This window comes from Dermacentor silvarum, chromosome 2 (assembly GCF_013339745.2).
Source record: "Dermacentor silvarum isolate Dsil-2018 chromosome 2, BIME_Dsil_1.4, whole genome shotgun sequence".
NCBI classification, from domain to species: Eukaryota; Metazoa; Arthropoda; class Arachnida; order Ixodida; family Ixodidae; genus Dermacentor; species Dermacentor silvarum.
The window spans coordinates 162,059,933-162,078,901 of NC_051155.1; the positions used below are offsets into that span (position 1 = coordinate 162,059,933).

The 18,969-nt window shown below is 47.9% G+C and overlaps 1 protein-coding gene across 1 annotated transcript in view; it reads left to right on the plus strand.

Moving 5' to 3' along the window:
• The window catches only part of LOC119440513 (uncharacterized), a 45,190-nt gene extending 26,533 nt beyond the window's left edge, over positions 1–18,657 (plus strand). Inside the window, 10 exon segments of the mRNA XM_049661774.1 lie at positions 845–1,004; positions 2,297–2,427; positions 4,793–5,104; positions 5,889–6,158; positions 8,002–8,082; positions 11,832–12,037; positions 14,058–14,222; positions 15,146–15,394; positions 17,522–17,713; positions 18,312–18,657. Coding sequence (XP_049517731.1) covers positions 845–1,004; positions 2,297–2,427; positions 4,793–5,104; positions 5,889–6,158; positions 8,002–8,082; positions 11,832–12,037; positions 14,058–14,222; positions 15,146–15,394; positions 17,522–17,713; positions 18,312–18,570 — 2,025 coding nt within the window. The 3' untranslated portion in view covers positions 18,571–18,657.
• The last annotated feature ends 312 nt before the right edge of the window (positions 18,658–18,969 follow it).

Here is an 18,969-nt window from a genome sequence, read left to right on the forward strand (position 1 = left end):
GCGGAATTGCGAATCGTTGAAAGCTGCAGAGCATACTGCCCGGACGCGGTGCGGCGTACGCGATTCAAGAAGCCATCAGCTACGATAATCAGTGACGGCGCGTTTGAATAGTTAAAACACTGTAATCAGTTTATTAACTCGTTTGTCATCTCCTGCCATTTCCGCAAGTAAACGTGTCACCGGGAAATAGGCAATTCTTCGCCTTGGAAAAGCAGCGCATACGATGGAACCACAAGACAGTAATGCATAAAGACAGACCCGTCTGTTAGCGCAGCTTTTACAAAATGATGAATTTACCTACTGGCCCATTCAATGACCTTGATGAAAGGTGCAGTAGTCGCTCATTAAGGCATCAATCTGCCTTTATATAGGAACGACATCCCTTTCTGATTGGCATTTGCCTTCTCCTAAATTACAATCATTCTTGTGCGCAGCTTCCCGGTTTCTTGTACCATTACCATATGACTGTCCTTTCAGGTTTCTCAGCTTGTATAGAACACCTTAGTGCGGCGTCTGTAACAGAGGTGTTAAAAAGAAATGGGTGCTGCCAATATTATGCTCGCGCGTGTAGAAAACGCTTGGTTTCTCAAGCCGAGACATCTTACACTTCCTACTCGCGCTTTCTTTTTATTTTTGTTCCAAGAAATCGTCACCAACCTTCGGAAACACGACATGGCGCACAAGTTGACGAAAGCTGTTGCGACCACCAGTGAAGCTGACACTATGGCTGTAGTCTCGGCCCCTAACTTAATGTTGCCTCATACCTAACAAGCAGCCACAGTTAAATGACCCGACCTACCATCGTGGCGCACTGGTGCATATCCCGAATGCTTCTGTTGCCCAGGTTACGGTGTACCAAAAGAACCCGTTCCACTGCGCCATGACCATGGGCCCGATCACTACAGACTTGGTGAGGCCGTACATCAGGGACGAGGCGACCGGCATGCGCATACGCGGCACATCCGACAGAAGGCGTACCCTGAAGGTGGCGCTCCAGCCCGAAGGTAAGCCTCGCTCCAGGTACCCAAGTTGGCGCCACTCTAGTATTGCCAACTTCGAGCGCTCGGTGGGCGTACGAGAGCAACGCCGTGGCGAACAATCTTATATGGGCCTATGGGCTTGCTATATCTACAACGGCTCAGGCAGTACGGAACGTTTCAGCATATCGTCTTATCGTTACTCTTATAGCGTCATCCATCTGTGCGTTGCAGCTGATGTATACTATGACTCACACGCGCAGGCAGCGCCTGGCGAAGCGGGACAATGACAACGCAGCTTAAAGCGTTCTAAAATGAGCAATTCCTTGTAGTCGCTTCTATAGTGTACCGAAGTGTGTTACTCATGCGCAAAAACTTGTGCGTATGCCGTTTCGACTGCTTTTGCCCTTGCGAAATTGTCTTGCCCTCTAGTAATTTCTTATTCAGATTACCCTATGAGGGTTGAACAGGACGGACTACAATGTGCAAGCATTGTACTCGCAACCACTCGCCATCTACAACGTATTTAAAGGGCAACTGGTGCATGCTCGACTCATTTTGTATACAATGAACACGTTAGGGTTCCGAAGCGTAATACCTTAACATTTCGACTTCCCAGCGCCATTATGAGATGGTTAAAGATTATTATTTACCCCTTTCACACATGGCGTCCACATTTGTGGACGAGACCTTTTTTTTGCCATTTCTGTGCAGTTGTAGCAAAGAATAGAGCACAATCATTAAGCTTAGGGTAAATGTAACATTATGCTAACCTAAATTATACTTCCATTTTACTTCTGAGTGATATATATCGTTACACAGTACCGCTTTGGTGAATGCACTACCGTGTTTTACGTGACATTTGACGGGGGGCATGTCGGTGGCAACCTCGAAATATCTTTTTTTTTCTCGAAACATTTGTGGCCGATAAATAACTTGTGCATGTAATTCGAGCAGGTGATTCAATCCTTTTTACGAAGAAACGTAGCATGGCTGACTTTACAATATTCAAATATTTAGTTACTCTGTGCATTTTATGATGAGTCATCATAATTACAAACAGTCATTCCTTGACTTGCTTTAAGTGGAGTCTCAAGCACCCTGGCATAAAATTATGTATGTTTCACACATGTATCGACAGTCGATCATTAATCGTCTCTGAAGGGGTTACGCCTTTTACCTCCCGGCTCTAAAACAAGCGATACTACGAGCTCTTACTTCTTTTCTGTCTACTTTTAGAGGAAACTACATCTTTAGGCCCTGTGACATCCCTCAACCAAGCTCGTACACACAGCCATTCATTCCTTTTCTGCACGCAGTTACGCACGGCGAAGACGCCATGGCGCAACTCACGGCTAGCACCATGATGATTGTCAAGTTCAAGCTACCCAAAAGTGACGGCGCCATCGTGGTCAAGATTCACCCCGAGTTCATCAAGTACTTCTTCATGGTGCGCGTTCCTAGTAGCAGCTTCAGCTGGTCTGAAACAGTTTCCCCAAGTCCAGATCTCGCTTAGTTTAACGCTTAACCCCAACACCCCTGTCTTCAATCACTTCCATCTTAGCAGACGTTCTAGTAGATCTAGCGATCTTAAGATTGTTTGGCGGCAGCAGTGTGTTTACCGAGAGAGGGGGCATTTAGAAGATTTCTAATAAAATATTCGCGCATCTTTGGCAGATACGGATATCTAAACGTAATTAGCACGTTCTAGTGGTTTCTGGTTGTTAATTTTCTGATACCTCTGCAAGAAAAATTTAGACACTGATTTTCTGTTTCCCTCTTTGATAATTTATACCTCCTGATTGAACCCGTACATCATATTTTATTAAAACGCAAATATTTTTTCAAAATGTATTCGATTAACACTTTACCTTAAAAGTGAGAAAATCTTGCCGCCATATTGAGTTAAATGCGTGCTCGAATCACTTTGTCTAGCACGAAAATGAATGCTGAAACGTCGACGAGGATACAAGCGCAAATTTTGCATTCTGTGGAGGTACTGATCAAACCATAGACCAGATCCAGCCTACTGTGCACGTGCGGTGCGTTACTGGATGGCAGCGTTTAAAATTTGAGCTTCTGCATGGGAATCATGTCGATGACCCTCATTTTGTGGCGAAGCCCTTGCAGTCCTTGCAGAAGGATATTCCTTGGATACAGAAGTATATTCCAAAAGGATACAGTCCTTGTAGAAGGATAGTACCTCTGCTAGAAACAAAAATGTGGTTGATCCCTCTTATATAGGAATCGGTATAGAACACGAAAGTGAAACGTGTCTTCACAGAAGTAGTGTAATGTTTATTGCACATTGATATATAATGTCTATTGGTGTTTTGTGGCTAAAGCGCCCTTAGGCGTTGATGCACCCACGCTGACGCCTGGTGGCACGTCTCCTCCATCACGACTACCAACGTCGATGACCATGAGCAACCGTCGTGCATATGGAAGCTGCACTACGCTGCACACGCTAGCACAACGCGAAAGACGAAGCACGTAACTGACACACTAATACAACGCGCAAGACAAAGCACGTAACTGAATCGTCACCGAGTCAAATCAGCGCGTACAGCGCGTCGTAATTGCAGCCTCCGCGATCAACTTCAGAAACATTTTCAGAGCTAATTGCGGAGGCCACGCTCCGCTGTGCTGAGTACGGTGAACGCCACCTAGGTGGCGTTGGTAGTGCTTCTTGATGCCAGCGTCCCTTCGAATGCTGGCATCGAGGCGTCGTAGTGCTGAGACCACCGAAGCGTTCACTGTCGGTGCGCGTTAGTGTCATAATGCAGTACTTCCCTTTTCTGCTCGTAGGCGGCGGCACCGCCCCGAGCAAGAGCGCGGGTACACGGAGGAGTGTTAGATATATAAGGCGCGTCTGTGTAGCTCTCTGCAAATGCGTTTGTGGCGCAATGGGTTAAACGCTCGGCGATCTATCGTCGCGGACCGAGAGGTCGTGGGTTCGATTTCCAAATTTTGCATGTCTGTGGAACTTTTTCTTCTGGTTTCTTTCTTTGTATTATGTTCTATGACGTATTTCCGTGACGGAAATACGTCATAGAATGTGGTTGAATGTGTGTGTGGTTGGTTGAATGTGTGTGTGGTTGTGTGTGAATGTGTGTGTGGTGGGAATGTGTGTGTGGTTCTGCGTCATTTCCGTGACGGAAATACGTCAGTGAAGTCTTGGTGGACCCCGGCATAAAACACTTTCGTGTTAAAAAAAATGCTGCTTCGATGACATCCTCCATAACTGTCCTTGGTGGAGAACAGATTTTACTCAAATTGTCAGCCGCTTACATAGATAGTGCTCACTTTGTGAGCCTCACTCGCGCTCAATACGAAGCTCACTATGTGAGCTTTCGCTCTCTTAACTTTTCTTAGCTCTGCTTTATAGAACTGACGTTCACCATGTGGCTCTATAGTGTCTGCATTAGGTTCACAAAACGTCCCTTCTTTCCGTAACCAGAGTGAGCTACTCTTCTTCGATGCTGTGGCAGGTCTTAATTTGTAACAATCCATTTCATTTTTTTCCTTCTCATTATCATCCGTTGCGTCGAGTGGCTGACCCTGCAGCGATAACAGCGGTGCAGTGACGTCGTATAGCCAATGACGATGGTTGAAGAAAGTATAAACTGATACAGATTGTTACATATCTTATAGACATGGCAGTCGTGGTTCCAGTACGATAAACGTCTTCAACGCCCTCAGAAGTTCCCCACATTCGATGCGACTGTTCACAGAGTAATTCAAGACGGAGAACTCGGTCGGAATCCCGGCTGGCTCTTCGCTCATCGAACTCTTTGTCCTCAATGGTGTCGCAGGCATTCGTGCACACGGGCTCGGAGCCCAGCACCCGGGACCTGTCGCAGGGCCAGATGTACGTCCTGCACCCGCTCGCCAGCTTCGTGGTCGTCATCCCCGAGGAGTACAAGGCGCGCGAGGGCGACGAGATGTACGTCACGTTCGTGCCGTTGGTCGAGCGGTCGGTCAAGGCGCTCAACTTCAAGGACGTCAAGTACCCCTTCTGGCACCGCAGCGACATGAGCATCTGGTACTCGGTATCGGCCATACACTGGTACTGCGTCAACAAGAGTCCCGACGGTAGCAGCCTCGGCACGAACGAGGCCTGCGTGGTGAGCCCCACTTCTTCAGTTACCTCCTCTCCTCTACAACTAGCGATGGTCCTGTCACCCCGGTAATACACCTGGAGGTCAATAAATTATCTTTTAAGTACAGAAAAGGAGCGTACGAAAATTCTATGGAAGGTAAAGTGATAGACCCAAAGTTTAGTCAGGGAAACTGCACTATGTAGTATACATAGATGAAGCGCAGGTAGGCGATGTGCCGGTTGAGGTGAAGAAGCGGAGCTGAGCAGGTAGGCGGTGGTATAGCAGAGTAAAAAAAAAGGGGGGGGGGGGGGCAAGGTAAGGAAAAGAATGGCAGCAGATTACATTGGAGGATGAGGTTAAGAAGTCTTCCCAATATAGGGTATGTTTTCGTGAACTCAGGAGTGGACAAATGAAGATACTTATTCAGAGAGGCATTCTTGCTGGCACGAGCACGAGCTTTTGCGAGGACACTTTTCGAGCAGTTCCGAGTGTTCCTGTTAGCCCATTGGAGAGTAGAATAGGAGAGAGGCGTGAAAAGGCAAGAGCCTTAGCTGTAATTGAGCTGGCTTCTTCGTAGAAGCGCGCGGGTACTTCACAAAGCGGAGAACAAGCGCGTCAGCCACGATCGTCAGTTTATTTTTTATTTTTTCTTCCGACGTCACTTCTCTGCCTATCTCGTCCACATATCTCTCTACATACGCGCGCTCCACAACTACCCTATTATTTTCCCTATACTTTGCCGTTGCGTGTAGCAGATTATATATACACTGTCTGAAACATGCGTTTCAACGAAGCACGTTCGCCGCAGTTCTCGAACGTGAGCCGGCTGGGCGAGATCATCTGCGAGTGCCACCAGAACGCGTCGGCCATCGCGGGCACTTCGACCAAGGTGTCGTTCACGACGCACCTCAAGCCGCTGGAGAACGTGTCCTCCGAGGCCGGCGGCCCCGGCGAGAAGGAGGAGCCCAACTTCTACTTCCTCCAGTACCTCATCCCCATCCTGCTGGCCGCCCTGTGGGTCAACTTCGTCGTGCTCTTCTACTGGACCATGAAGATAGCCGAGATAGACGAGCAGACGGTACGCACGCCCGCGTACTGTACATGCAAGCTCATGCAAGCACATGCAAGCACATGCAAGCGCATGCAAGCACATGCAAGCGCATGCAAGCGCATGCAAGCGCATGCAAGCGCATGCAAGCACATGCAAGCGCAAAAGTGCGCTGCGTCTGCTTTTCATCCCTCCGCGCTCGGACATTTGGTGCAGTGGGGAACGATTTTGACGGTGACGTGTACGCACACAGCGAAACGTCACCGCAGAAAGAGTCGCTATGAAAGTGAACTGAACAGGCTCGCTGTTCGGCAAAAACGTGGTGTATACAGAGATGGTGGCGCGTCTATTCACCCGAAACGTACGCGTATAGTATGAGGTCGCATGAGCACCGCCCGAATGCACGTGCTACGCGCATTTTTTATAGTGCCTATAGTATGTAAGGTTGGTGCGAATGGCTACCAGAATAAGCTCTCTTTAAGATAGAAGTCGGCGGGACGAGATGCAATGTCGACTCTATACCTTGAAGACAGAAGGCCTGTTAAATGTATAAATGAGCCACCAGTCCGGAGCCTGTGCTTTCAGCTCTTCGAGCTGCATCTTTCTTGCGTTCGTTTTTATTTCATAAAGTGAGCCTTACCAAATTCCACTGGTGTTACAGCGACATCTGTCAGCGTTTTCAACCATCCGTTCTCGAAGCGTAGCAATCGACCTACCCACCGGCTTATATGTATACAGCACATCTATGGAATCGAATATGATCGAATACTGACTGCATTTCAACTAGCGCCCTCTTGCATGCGAGCAGGAACTTCGAAAGACCACGATCATTCGCATGAGAGGACCAGCGTTATTAAAAAATACCTGCGGCATTTTGAAAGCTGGAAAACAGGATGATGCGGTTGGCGGAGCGCTGCAAAAAAGAATTGTCGTGCACCGACAGTGCATTACACCTTTACAGAAGCATTCTTCCGAGCACCGCGGCTAAGGACCATGAGGTTATTTCGATCGCAACCAAAGTATGTCGCCACCGATTTGCATGTATTTCGTTGTGCTGGATTGCGCGATTCTCCTCCTATTTTTCTGTAACACGCTCCAGCTCCCGCGGCCTAGCACGCTTTTCTGGTGTCGGTGGAGGCTAAAGTGGCATGCCGAAGCCGCACAAACTAAATATCAAAGAAAGTACAGCAAACTGAGTTGTCACTGGGCGCCGCATTGCCTATCACTTCGATGCCGAGTGATACATCGCGAGTCTTCTCTGCGCAATACTGCGATAACTGTCACGGGCTCGGTGTTTCAGGAAACTTCGTTTTCTTCACGGCGAAAGCTGCTCATATTGAAAAAAGCCTTCTGCTAGTAACTAAGCCCACCGTGCGAGTTCCATGTCATTTGGAGCGGCAGCCAGCATTCAGATTTCGAGCCTTTTTGCGAACGTTATTGACATTAGTGACGTTATTGCTATGGTATCCAAAACTCGTCAAAGCGCACAGGCCAACAAGAGACGAAATGTCTCCCCTGCAATAACGTCAAGCGCTGCCTTAACGTCTGTGGCACTGCCCTTAGGAAACCTTGCACAGCCGGCAAGGGCGGCACGCGCATAAAGTTTTCATAGAACGTTATATAGAACTTTCATAGAAAGTTTCATAGAGCTTTTTTTCTTTCCTGAATTCGTGTTGCAATCTTCACTGTGGACTGACGGCGTTGTCTTTCAGTTTCGATCTCTCTCTAGTTTCCGTTTCAGTTAACGTAGTAGACGGTTGCATTATACAGAAAGGAACAAGTGCTGTGGAGTTGTTAGCAGCCGTGTCCGCATGGACATCTGTGACATAAAACCGTCATCTGTCCATGCTTTTGTTCAATTTTCTCCCTGCAGGGGGCAACGGCCATAGCGCCGGAGAACAAGCCTGGCAACAAGGAAATCTACGTCTTGATATTCCAGACCAGTTACGTGCAGGTAAGCACGCGTGGTTGTGCGTCGCACTTTCCCGTCTTCAGATGACTCCTGCTAAGTCAGGGATCCCATGGCAAAGTATAGACTGTGCTGGTAATATTGTAGCCGTGCGTACATGACCTCGCTGTTGCATTTGGTAATGAAAAAAAAAACATGAGGAAGGAAAAGGCATGCCGTTTCTTGTATCTCTATATTCAGTAGAGAAAACTGAGCTGCTGAATTTTTTTTATACGTATAACAGCAACCATTGTTGGCGCACGCTTGAATTAAAATAAACAAGGCGTGAGAGAAAAGAGAACTAAGTATGAGTGCCGACGCGCATTTGATCTTTATCAGAACGTTGTTATTCTTTCTGGGTTTTTACGTGCCAAAACCAGTTCTGATCATGAGGCACGCCGTAGTGGAGGGCTCCGGATTAATTTCGACCACCTGGGGTTCTTTAACGTGCCCTACAACGCAAGCACACGGGCGGTTTTTTTTTTTTTTTTTTGCATTTCTCCTCCATCGATATGCGGCCGCCGCGGCCGGGATTTGATCCCGCGATCTCGTGCTCAGCATCTTTATTAGAACAAAACGTCGCGAAGTGTCTAAACACTTTGGTACGTTTCATCTCACTACCAATCTTTCCTAATTAACACTGCACTTACCTCCGTATAGAAATCAAATCATGGTCGAGAAGTAAAGAGAAAAAAGTCAGTTTCGCCCGAAAGGCGAAGCATTGATTGAGATAGCAAATTATTAGACAGCTATACGAAGTAAGGTTAGTCGTTTTATCAGTCGCATAAACTGCTGTAAACACTCGCTTACAAGCTAAATTAACAAGCAATTTGTCACGCGGACACGAACACATGTCACCCGATGACTGCGGACACTCGTTGTCAGAACGCTGGCCTGATTCAGACCGGCAGCAGCGGCGAGCGAATTCCCCTACACGAACTAGGCACAGCGCACGCGAAGCCATCAGCTATCCTATAGTTCGGCCAACCTTCGAACCAACGGCAGATTGCCTCCAAGATAGGACGCTCGCGGCCGCGCTCAGTAGAAGAGGAGATGCATCACTAACCTGTCCCCGTTCAAACAGCGCAGAAAGCTTCGCTTACATCTATTCCCACAGTGTGTGGGATCTGCATTGTTTTTTTTTTTTTACAATAAAATACGGCCTGCTCACCGCTCTCATCTGTTTGGTGCGACTGACCGGCGTCTTTGGAGCATTGTTCACTGCAAACCACATACAGACCTCATAAATGCAACAATCAGCTCGCCTCGTATGAAGCATTGTTCACGATAGAAACTACCACCCATGGTGATCAGAAATCTCGTTATCGATGTCTGTTTTTTTTAAGTATGTACGGCAGCAGAGTTAAGAACGGAACGTGAAGTGTACGGCTCTTTTACAACACTCCGTTTGTGCTTCCCAAGGGAAAAAAATGTTGCTGTTTAAAACAAAAAATTTGCAGGTTTTACTTGCCAAAACCACGATGAGGCACGCCGTAGTGAGGGACTCCGGAATAATTTGGACCACCTGGGCTTTTTAGCGTGCACCTAAATCTAAGTGCACGGGCGTTTGCGTATTTTTCCCCCCATCGAAATGCGGCAGCCGTGGCCGGTATTTGATCCCGCGGCCTCGTGCTTAGCAACCAAACACCATAGCCTCTAAGCAACTATGGCGGGTTGCTGTTTAAAAGCGGAAGTCGCACTCGAAGAACAAATATTATCAATTTATGTTATGCCGAAACAGCGATTGAAACGATGCCATTGGGTGACATCACAAAATTTGCCGCCTTTTCGCGAATTGTGACCTTTTTTTTTCTGCTGGAAGATCCAACGAAAGTTACCAGGTTGAATTTTCAATATATCGGAGTGTTAGCTATTTAGCAAGTATAATCGAACTTGGTCCATGACACTGAAGTATTAAAGCGCCAAACAGACGGCACAAGAAGAGACACGGACGAGCGCTTACTAACAACTGATGTTTTATTGAAAGAAACACAATATATACGCAAATCTGGCGGCGTAACTCACACGTTGTCGAAAATCGCATGGCAACCAGGCAAAAGGCGATAAAAAGATTATAAACGATGATGAAACTCGAATAAAATATGACGTTCGCGACAATGACACGTGGTGTATAGAGCCACAACTCCATAAAAAGACAATGGTTAAGCGATGTTTCTTTCAATAAAACATCAATTGTTAGTAAGCGCTCGTCTGTGTCTCTTCTTGTGTCGTCTGTTTGGCGCATTAATACTTCAGTAACATGCACCAACTAGCCCAACAAAAAGTTCTGCTTGGTCCATGACGTCACACTTCGGGAATATAGGTGCGATTTTGGCAGCAGTTTCGCATGTCAATTTCCAGGGTGCGAAGCTTACACTTTCGCTAACAGTGATTAGCATCCTCTTTATCAAGAGCAAGTGACCCCGACATACTATTGTCCCTTATTCCTTCTGTTGACAGTTCTCAGTGATGTGCTTGAATTCCTTTTCATCGGCATAAATGGGTGAACAGGGTATGGCCACTCGATACAGCGTTTCGACAAAGAGACGCAGGCAAGTCCTCTTGTCGAAACGTTGACTGCAGCAAATGAATGAATTCTGGGGTTTTACGTGCCAAAACCATGATTTGATTATGGGGCACGCCGTATTAGGGGGACTCCGGATTAATTTTACCACCAGGGGATCTTTTACGTGCCCCCAATGCACGGGACACGGGCGTTTTTGCATTTCGCCCCCATCGAAATGCGGCCGCCGCGACCGGGATTTGATCCCGCAACCTCGTGCTTAGCAGCTCAACGCAATAGCCGCTAAGCCACCGCGGTGGGTGTTGACTGCAGCAACACCCCTTGTTCTACTATTGACCACTCAGCCTCTATTTTCCGGCGATACTCACACGTTTGCAGCAGCATAGGTGCTCATGCTTCTTCCGTATTACACCAAAGCTGTTAGCCTCTCGTTGGTCCGCAATTTTCGTGTCCGCGGCCGTTAACAAAAATGTGGGCCGATCCCGGCGGCAGTGCAGGGCCAGGAGCAGTGGCTCGTACCCCCGTAAGGCAGAGGATTCAAGCACTCAGCAAAGTGAAGCAAAATCTGCATACATTCTTCGGAATCACGCATACAACTTACAGAACAGCATTCGTTTCAATAAAGAACAAGCTCAAAGCAGGCATTCGAACCACATAATTGGTGATAAGGCGTTCCTGATAACAATGCCAAGCACGTAGCGCTCCCCGCATACGTTTCCCTGTAAAGATTACTGTTGCGCAAGCTGCCGTCATCTGCGCAAGCTGCCGAAGTGACGTCTCTAGCATTTCGTACCTAAAAGAACCAGCCTAGCAACTGGTTTCATTGTTGTAGCACCGCTATGGGTAAGCAAAGCGTAGGTATAGGACTTCCGAGGTGCAACGTGCATACGAGGAGTGGCAAAGGGAAAAGGAAACGGCAATATGACCAGCGGCGGCGTGCTGCCAAAATGTCCGTTACTCTCATCGCTCTAAATTACCATTACTACCATTACTCTAATGCAATAAAGCAGTGCATACCTCCCTCAGCAGTTGTATAGTGGTATTTTTCATCAGCTTCGCTGTACATACACTTTCGCAGGGCCGGTATAGCGAGTCATTTTTGTTTTTCTTGCTTTCTTCACCTAAAGGGTTCTCATTCTATTTGCTCGCGTACAAACAAGCTCGTCTTGCGCCACCGCCACTTGGCCCGTCGTGTCGTAACAGCCGCGATCTCGGGTGTCGTGCCACGCAGTACGCCGAGACGACGGCCAAGATCCAGGTAGAGCTGCACGGCACCGAAGGCACGTCGGGCAAGTTCACGCTGCGCGACCCCCGCTGCAACCCGTACTTCCTGCTTGCCGGCAGCACCAACGGGCTGCTGCTTACCACGCAACAGACGCTCGGGAACATCATCGTGCTCAGCATCTTCTCCGACAGCGAGGGTACCAGGCCGAGCTGGTCAGTATATAGCACAGGCGGCTTTGCCAAGAGTTTCCATATGCCAATGATATATACTATACTATAGAGGCAACTCTGGCACAGCGATCGTTCACCTGCCATGGAAATGATCGTTATTGTGCATATATTTGTCTGATATTCGTGCTTGTGAATTCGGACGTTGTTGCGATTCTATTTACTATGCGCTTTATCTGCCTTTCTCGGCCTATATTTCCAAGAAATCCGATTTTTGCAAGCGTAAAAGGCAATAAGAATTTCCGCGCATGCATAATCACTACAACGTGTTTCACTAATAACGCAATGTGTTGTTGAAAATTATCCATTTGCATTGTTGGCACGCCTTATAATTGAAGCCAGAAAGACGAAGTTCAGGCAAATACATGCACTAAACATCGTTCGCGTGCTTGCTGAACCACCATGCTTGTAGCTCCCATAGGTCAGAGTTCCCTCTAGTACTAAAATTGTTGTATGTTCAATGGCAACGGCAACTTGTCTATTTAATTCTATAGTACGTCACCCGTACCCATGCCAAGGTGTACTTATCGCGTGTTTTAGGTGAACACACAGTGTTTTACAATGTATAACATGGAGCATGACACGCCACGGCGGCTCTGTGGCTATGGCGTCGCACTGCTAACCACGAGGTGGGTGGTTCGATTCCCACCGCGACGGCCGCATTCCTATACAGGCGCAATGCAAAAACAATGCAATGTGCCTTCGGTGTACATTAAAAAAATGTACCTAGTGGTGCAAATCTAGTCCGCAGCCTTCCACTACGGCGTCCCTCATTGGGCAGTTTTAGGGACAATGAAAACCTACTTTTTTTTTTTTAACTGGAGCATCTACAGTGTACATGCGCACTAGATTCGGTACGTACATATGGAACGATGAAAGGTGAAGACAAACGCCCTTCACTAAATATTTAGTAATGTTAACGTTACTAAATTTTTTGCGGTCCGTGTTTGTCTTCATATTTCATCATACTGTTCTGTCCCGAACAAATGGTATTCCGTTATACACTGGACATCATACCTATGGCTACACGGGAACTTCACGGCGCGGCAGGACCCGATACGTATTGTGCAGATACCATCGTTAGGTATACCGCAAGAGAGAACAGCCGCAGCAGAGACATCTTGCGCACACTTGAGGCGGAACAACGCGTAGCCATGGGTTGGAGCCTAGGGACCACGGCTACAGGGCCGTGACTTCCTCACAGTACATGTACAGTCTGAACCACACTTATCTAGAGTGGTCAGTTGGCCGATTTGGCCGCCATCTTTTGCGTACAAAAGGAAAAAAAGCACAGGCCCACGCCACAATGAGACCACGCATGGTAACGCCGCGTTCGCTATAGGACATACATATATGTGGAATCTAGCGGCTACCGCGAGGTAATGGCTGCGGACGGTGGCGCAGTCAGCATCCGGCCACTCGACCGCTCGTCGGAAAGTTGCGTAGGATTTCCAAGAATCATGCGCTCCCTTATTCCAGATTCAATGTATCAATATAACGCGCAATGTGGTGTTTATCTACAGTAACACTAAGACACCACTAATAATTAGTGAAGGTTAACGCCGTGGAGAGTTCAGAATTAATTTTTAACGCCTGTGGTCCTATATATTGTACACTTGAATTTAATTGGATGGGTGTCCTTGCGTCGTACCCTCATCGGAATGCGACCGTCGCGGCTAGAAATCGCACCCGCGACCTCGTGCTCAAGAGCGGAACGTCAAAGCGAGTGAGCCACCGTGGAAGAAAGAGTCTCCATTGAACCACCCTAACAAATAGCTGTTCCTGCGATATGATTGATTGATTGATTGATTGATTGATTGATTGATTGATTGATTGATTGATTGATTGATTCATGAGTTTGTTATATTATTAATTATGTATATGACCCGACTTCTTTCTCATGACTGTTCGTCAAAACCAATTGGTTGTCAGCTGGAACGAAGTGATCGGTCGATAACATAGAGAATGTTTCAAATGCACGTAATCTACTAAACGTTGGACCCAGGCACTTGAAGAAAGTCGACGTGTTTCACGAGGGCACGCCGGAAAAGTTCCTCTTCGTGGTGGATAAGTGGCTCCGGTTCCAAGACCAGGACCACGCCGACATCCTGCCTTTCGTGGAAGGCCATGGCAAGAAGATGTCCATCATGTTCCAGCTTACGTTCCCCAGGTATGACCGCAGCTCCGCAATTGGGCAGCACACGCAGCTTATAGTGGCCATTTTCACTGGCAAATGTACTGTCCAATTTTCGGACATCTAAAAAAACTGACGACGCTTGCTTTCCACGCTATAGTTGCTTCAGGCAAGTAACATATCGTTAGCATGTGCTTTCAGTTGCAGTTTCAGTAACGAGCTTCAAATCATCGGCCGAGCAATATCGCGGCTTGATAACGAGAGCACGGGAGCAGCGAAATGGCGATACTTAAGGACTTTCACTCACGAAAAACCTTTTGCTCCATTGATCCATAAATCTGATGGGCTAGTTGGTTTGAGCAATTTGACATATTTACAGCGAAACGGAAACGCGCAGCCTAAAGGAGACAGGGCAGCGCCCGTCCCGCTTACTTTATGTTGTGTGTTTGGCTTTTTTTCAGGGCTGTAAGTTTTTAAAAACAATTTGCGCGCCTCGCCCCACATGTGGCATGAATGCCAAAGCTGCGTATTGACGAAGCGCGAGATTCCAAACTTCGAGCCCCACGTTGAGTGCTAAGTTACGGTTACTTGTACGTCACTCACCATCGAGACGGGTGGTGCACTGCCCGTCTCGATACGGAGTGTCGCTCGCTGGTTGAATCGGTCTTATGTAAATGCGCAAAGAAGCGATTCAGGATGATCTCGCCGCACCCTACAGAAGGCTCGACCTATGCGTCAAATCGAGTTATTGTACACACGCGACGCTACTTTCAACAACCTCCGTTGTTGAAAATATATAGCCAAGTGTGTCCAACGTGTTTCCTTGCGTCCTTGCGGTATTTTGCGCTCTAAATCGCCTTGAAGTGTTAGAAAAACAAGCCCATATGACAACCCCGATCGACCTATGCCATTCAGGCCCATACGCAAGCACGCGTCGGCTGTTCCTTCTTCGATCGCAGGGTGTTTCGGCTGTGCCACCTCCTGGTGAGCGTGTTTGCGTGGCCCAGCGGCAGCCGCTACACGCGCCTCCAGCGGCTGGTGACCATTCTGTTCCTGGGCGTGCTCACCATGTTCATGGCCATGGTTCTGCGCGGTTTCCATCCGATGCCCGGCGAAGCTGAACCCGGATTCGCCAAGGAGGCCGAGCGCGGATGCATCATCGCGGCCGTCGTCTTCCTTGCCGGGGTCATCCTGCAGATTCTGTTCACGTGAGTGGTCCTCCTTATTAATCGACTCTTGGGGAGGACTGACCAATCCTCCTCTATGAGCAGAGTGTCCGGACGAACTCGGGCCAGCAAGCACATTGCAATTGAAATGCAATGTGCTTGCAGGCCCGCATTGCAATTGATATGAACCAACCTGCACAACAAGGAGCAACATTTAGGCGGGTATACCCATCCCAAACCGTCCCCAAATATGTTGCACCGCTTCGTGGCTCGTTCGAGTTATAAAAACATTTACGTATCGGGGAAAAAGCATAGGGGTGGTATAGAGAATTGATGAATTTGTTTTAAAAAGCATTGGAAAAACAACTCCTCCAAGGACCAGCCATCGTTCATCTCTGGGTTGTTCTCGCTCTTAGGGAAAAAGTTGCGGCGCGGTAGTGGTTGACTCCAAGCCAGCTGGAAATTTCACGACCGAGAAATTCGTTCTCATCGAAATGCGGCCGCCGCGGCCCGGATGGAATCCGCGATCAACTCCAGCTCAGCAGCCCAACGCCGTAGCCACTAAGTTATCGCTGCGGGTCAGTTGTCAGTGCTATTTGCATGCAGCACTCGTTGTTGATAGTCAAAGGGGTCTCGTAATTTTTTTTTCCTGCTTTACTTTTTCTGTGTTTGTTTCAGTGACAACAAATTAGGTTTAGCAACGAGGCGGAGCAGACTTTCGTTCTTACTCTTAAAGCGGCACGAAAGAAAAAAACAGGTTGGGTGGCTCAATTAATTGGGCTTATATATTACCAGAAAATCCGCTCATATGCCATGACAAGAGGCTCAGTGAGCCAGAAAACAAACGCAAAAACGAAAGACTGTGGACGACGCCCCTTAGAAATTCCCGCACCATTTCGCCATGACGTCATGAATTTTGACAGTGCCTGCTCGGGACTTAGTTAACTTTTGTTTTCGGTAAGGATGGATGACATTGTATTCTAAATGAGCCAATGGGCAAAAATGAGGAAATTTCAATAACTTTTACTAAGCCTCAACGGTTGAAATACCAAAATATACTTTGAAATGTGTGACGTCACGCCGACATACCCGCCCTAGATTTTCGGTGCAATTTTTTTTTATTTGCTGTCATTTTTTGTTCTCATAGTCAATATTACCACAAAATTAACGAAAATACACGAGGGTAAATGAAAAAACTACAGACAATTTTTACATAACATCTCAATTTCCTGGCAAAAAGAAGGAACTACACATATTGTGTAGCATTGCCAGATATGCCGCCTGCACTAAAAATTCACATTTAGTATCGTGTAATCAGATCGTGAAGAAGGTGTTTGGTTGCTCACGAAGCCACATTCGCACCGCATGCTGGACTTCGTCATCTGATTTGAACCGACAACCACGCAGCGTTTCCTTCAAAGGGCAGGAGATGCGGGTCATCCGAAGATCTGCGGTGCACGGCGGATGGGGAAGCGTTTACAGCCGACGGTGGATTTCCGCCGGTTTGACTCCCTCCGATGACAGAAAACGCACTGTGTGCGCTGTTCGCGTCGATGGTGCAATCAGGGAGTAGTGCGTCCATGCATTTGGCCTTGTTGCTCCACGACATTCCACTGAAATGGGCCAGTGAAATGGGTATTCCTACTACGACGTCACTCCAAGTATCCGCGTGGTGACGTCAGGAACTCTTAGTTTATACCCGCAATATCACAAATTGCCTCTCGTTTATTTATTTATTTATTTATTTATTTATTTATTTATTTATTTATTTATTTATTTACCCTCGTGGCATTGAAATATAATACAGTCGAACCCGGGTATATTGAATCTGAAGGGTATCACAAAAAAGTTCGATATATGGGTAATTCGATATATCCAATAAAAATTTTATAAAAAATTTTTCAAGGGTATTTTACTGCTGTTCGTTATACACAATAATTCGTTATGTGTGGATTCGATATATCCGGATTCTTCTGCATGTCAGTTTAAACTATAGTGTTTCTCTTTGCCGCCTTTTTGAGTCATGCCTGATTGGTTTTGTGCTGGCGGAGTCAACATGAAAGAGTTGAGCCCGCGGTTTCGTCAGAGGTATATATACGTATATGCATGCACCCGTTCCGGAAAGGTCATTGACCACAACGCGCGCGCCTGCTCTCGATCACCGCGTAGGTTCTCGAAGCAGATGCCGCCGGAGAAGGTCCGGCTGGCATCTCGCGACAGCCACGCCGAGGCGGCCAAGACTGCGCGGGTGCTCACCACCACCAAGTTCACGCAGTACACGCGCAACCCGGAGATCAAGATCACCTACGAGATGCCCGAGTACCGGGACGAGAGCGCCGCCGCGGTCTCCAGGGACGCCAGGTGAGCGGCCGTCGTTCTCCTCCAGAGTTCTCGAGATCGCTATCAACTGACTCCCAGAGCAGTATTAAAGCGATAGCTCTACTACTCCAGGTACAAACCCAGAAAACGCCTGGTTCCGTAAATCTGACCTTCAATCTCAGCCAAGGTCAAACTGGTACTTAGTCTGCCTAATGCGTTCGGACGCGCGCGCGCCTCGGGATAACAGCAAACAATAAAATTATAAAAAAAGGTCCTAGGGCCTTCATATTTTGATACAAAACGGCTTATATTGCCCCTGAAAAAGCGTCTTCCCAGCAATTCATTTGTGTTTAAAAGTGAAGCCGACTTTAAGGGGATCGGTGTAAGCTTGGTCTTTGTAAGCTGTCTTTCCCACATCGTGTGTTGCAGTGAAGCTTACTCGTAACGAAAAATGCAATGCGAACGGGGCCCGATAACGCTATCGCATTCCACTCTTAAAGGCGAAGCTTAAGCGTCCTTATTTTGTTTCAGTTGCCCTTTTTAAACTCTAACCGGTGCTTTCATATTTGGGCAGCGGAGGCAGCGAACCGAACATTTGGAGAAATGTCTCACAGCTGCGAACACTGTGCGACCGTTGCAGGTCGCTGTCGCTGGCCGAGGAGCGCGTCGAGGAAGGCATCCTGCCGACACCGTTCCTGTACATCGGGCTGCTGGTGGCCCTGGTGTTGTCCGTCGTGCTGTCGGGCTTCATGGTGCCCATCGGCCTCAAGTACACGTACAACGCAAACGTCTCCTGGTTCAAGTCGCTCATCGTCGCCATTCTGCTCAACAACATCGTCATCGACGTCATCAAGTCTGTCGGCGTGGCCGGTTACGTGGCCAGCAGGAAGAAGAAGTAGCCCCATCAGCGCTTCGCTCATCTGCTCATCGATATCTTCAGTGCTTTGACTTGTCTCATGTGTGTGCTCGCGCCAATAAAGGTGAAACATCCCTCCAGCATTTCCTCCGAGGCATCTTGTAGACCGCATGTGCAAGGAAACATTCAAGTTGGAGTTAAGGAAAGGCCTGGATAGGATTGCTGAAAGGAAGGGTGCGTGCGCTTCCCCTTGCAAGCGTAAAAGCCTGTGGGTGCAGTGGGCAGCATTAGGGTGTATGAATGCGCTCTTCCTCCCCCGCTCCGTATCGGGGTTGCGACATTCTTCGAAGAAATCGGTGCCGACAGTCTCGGCACGCTCCGCCCCGTTCGATCCCGAGCTGCGGCTCTCCGCGCTTGTTGGCGTCATCTCAATAAGATTCGT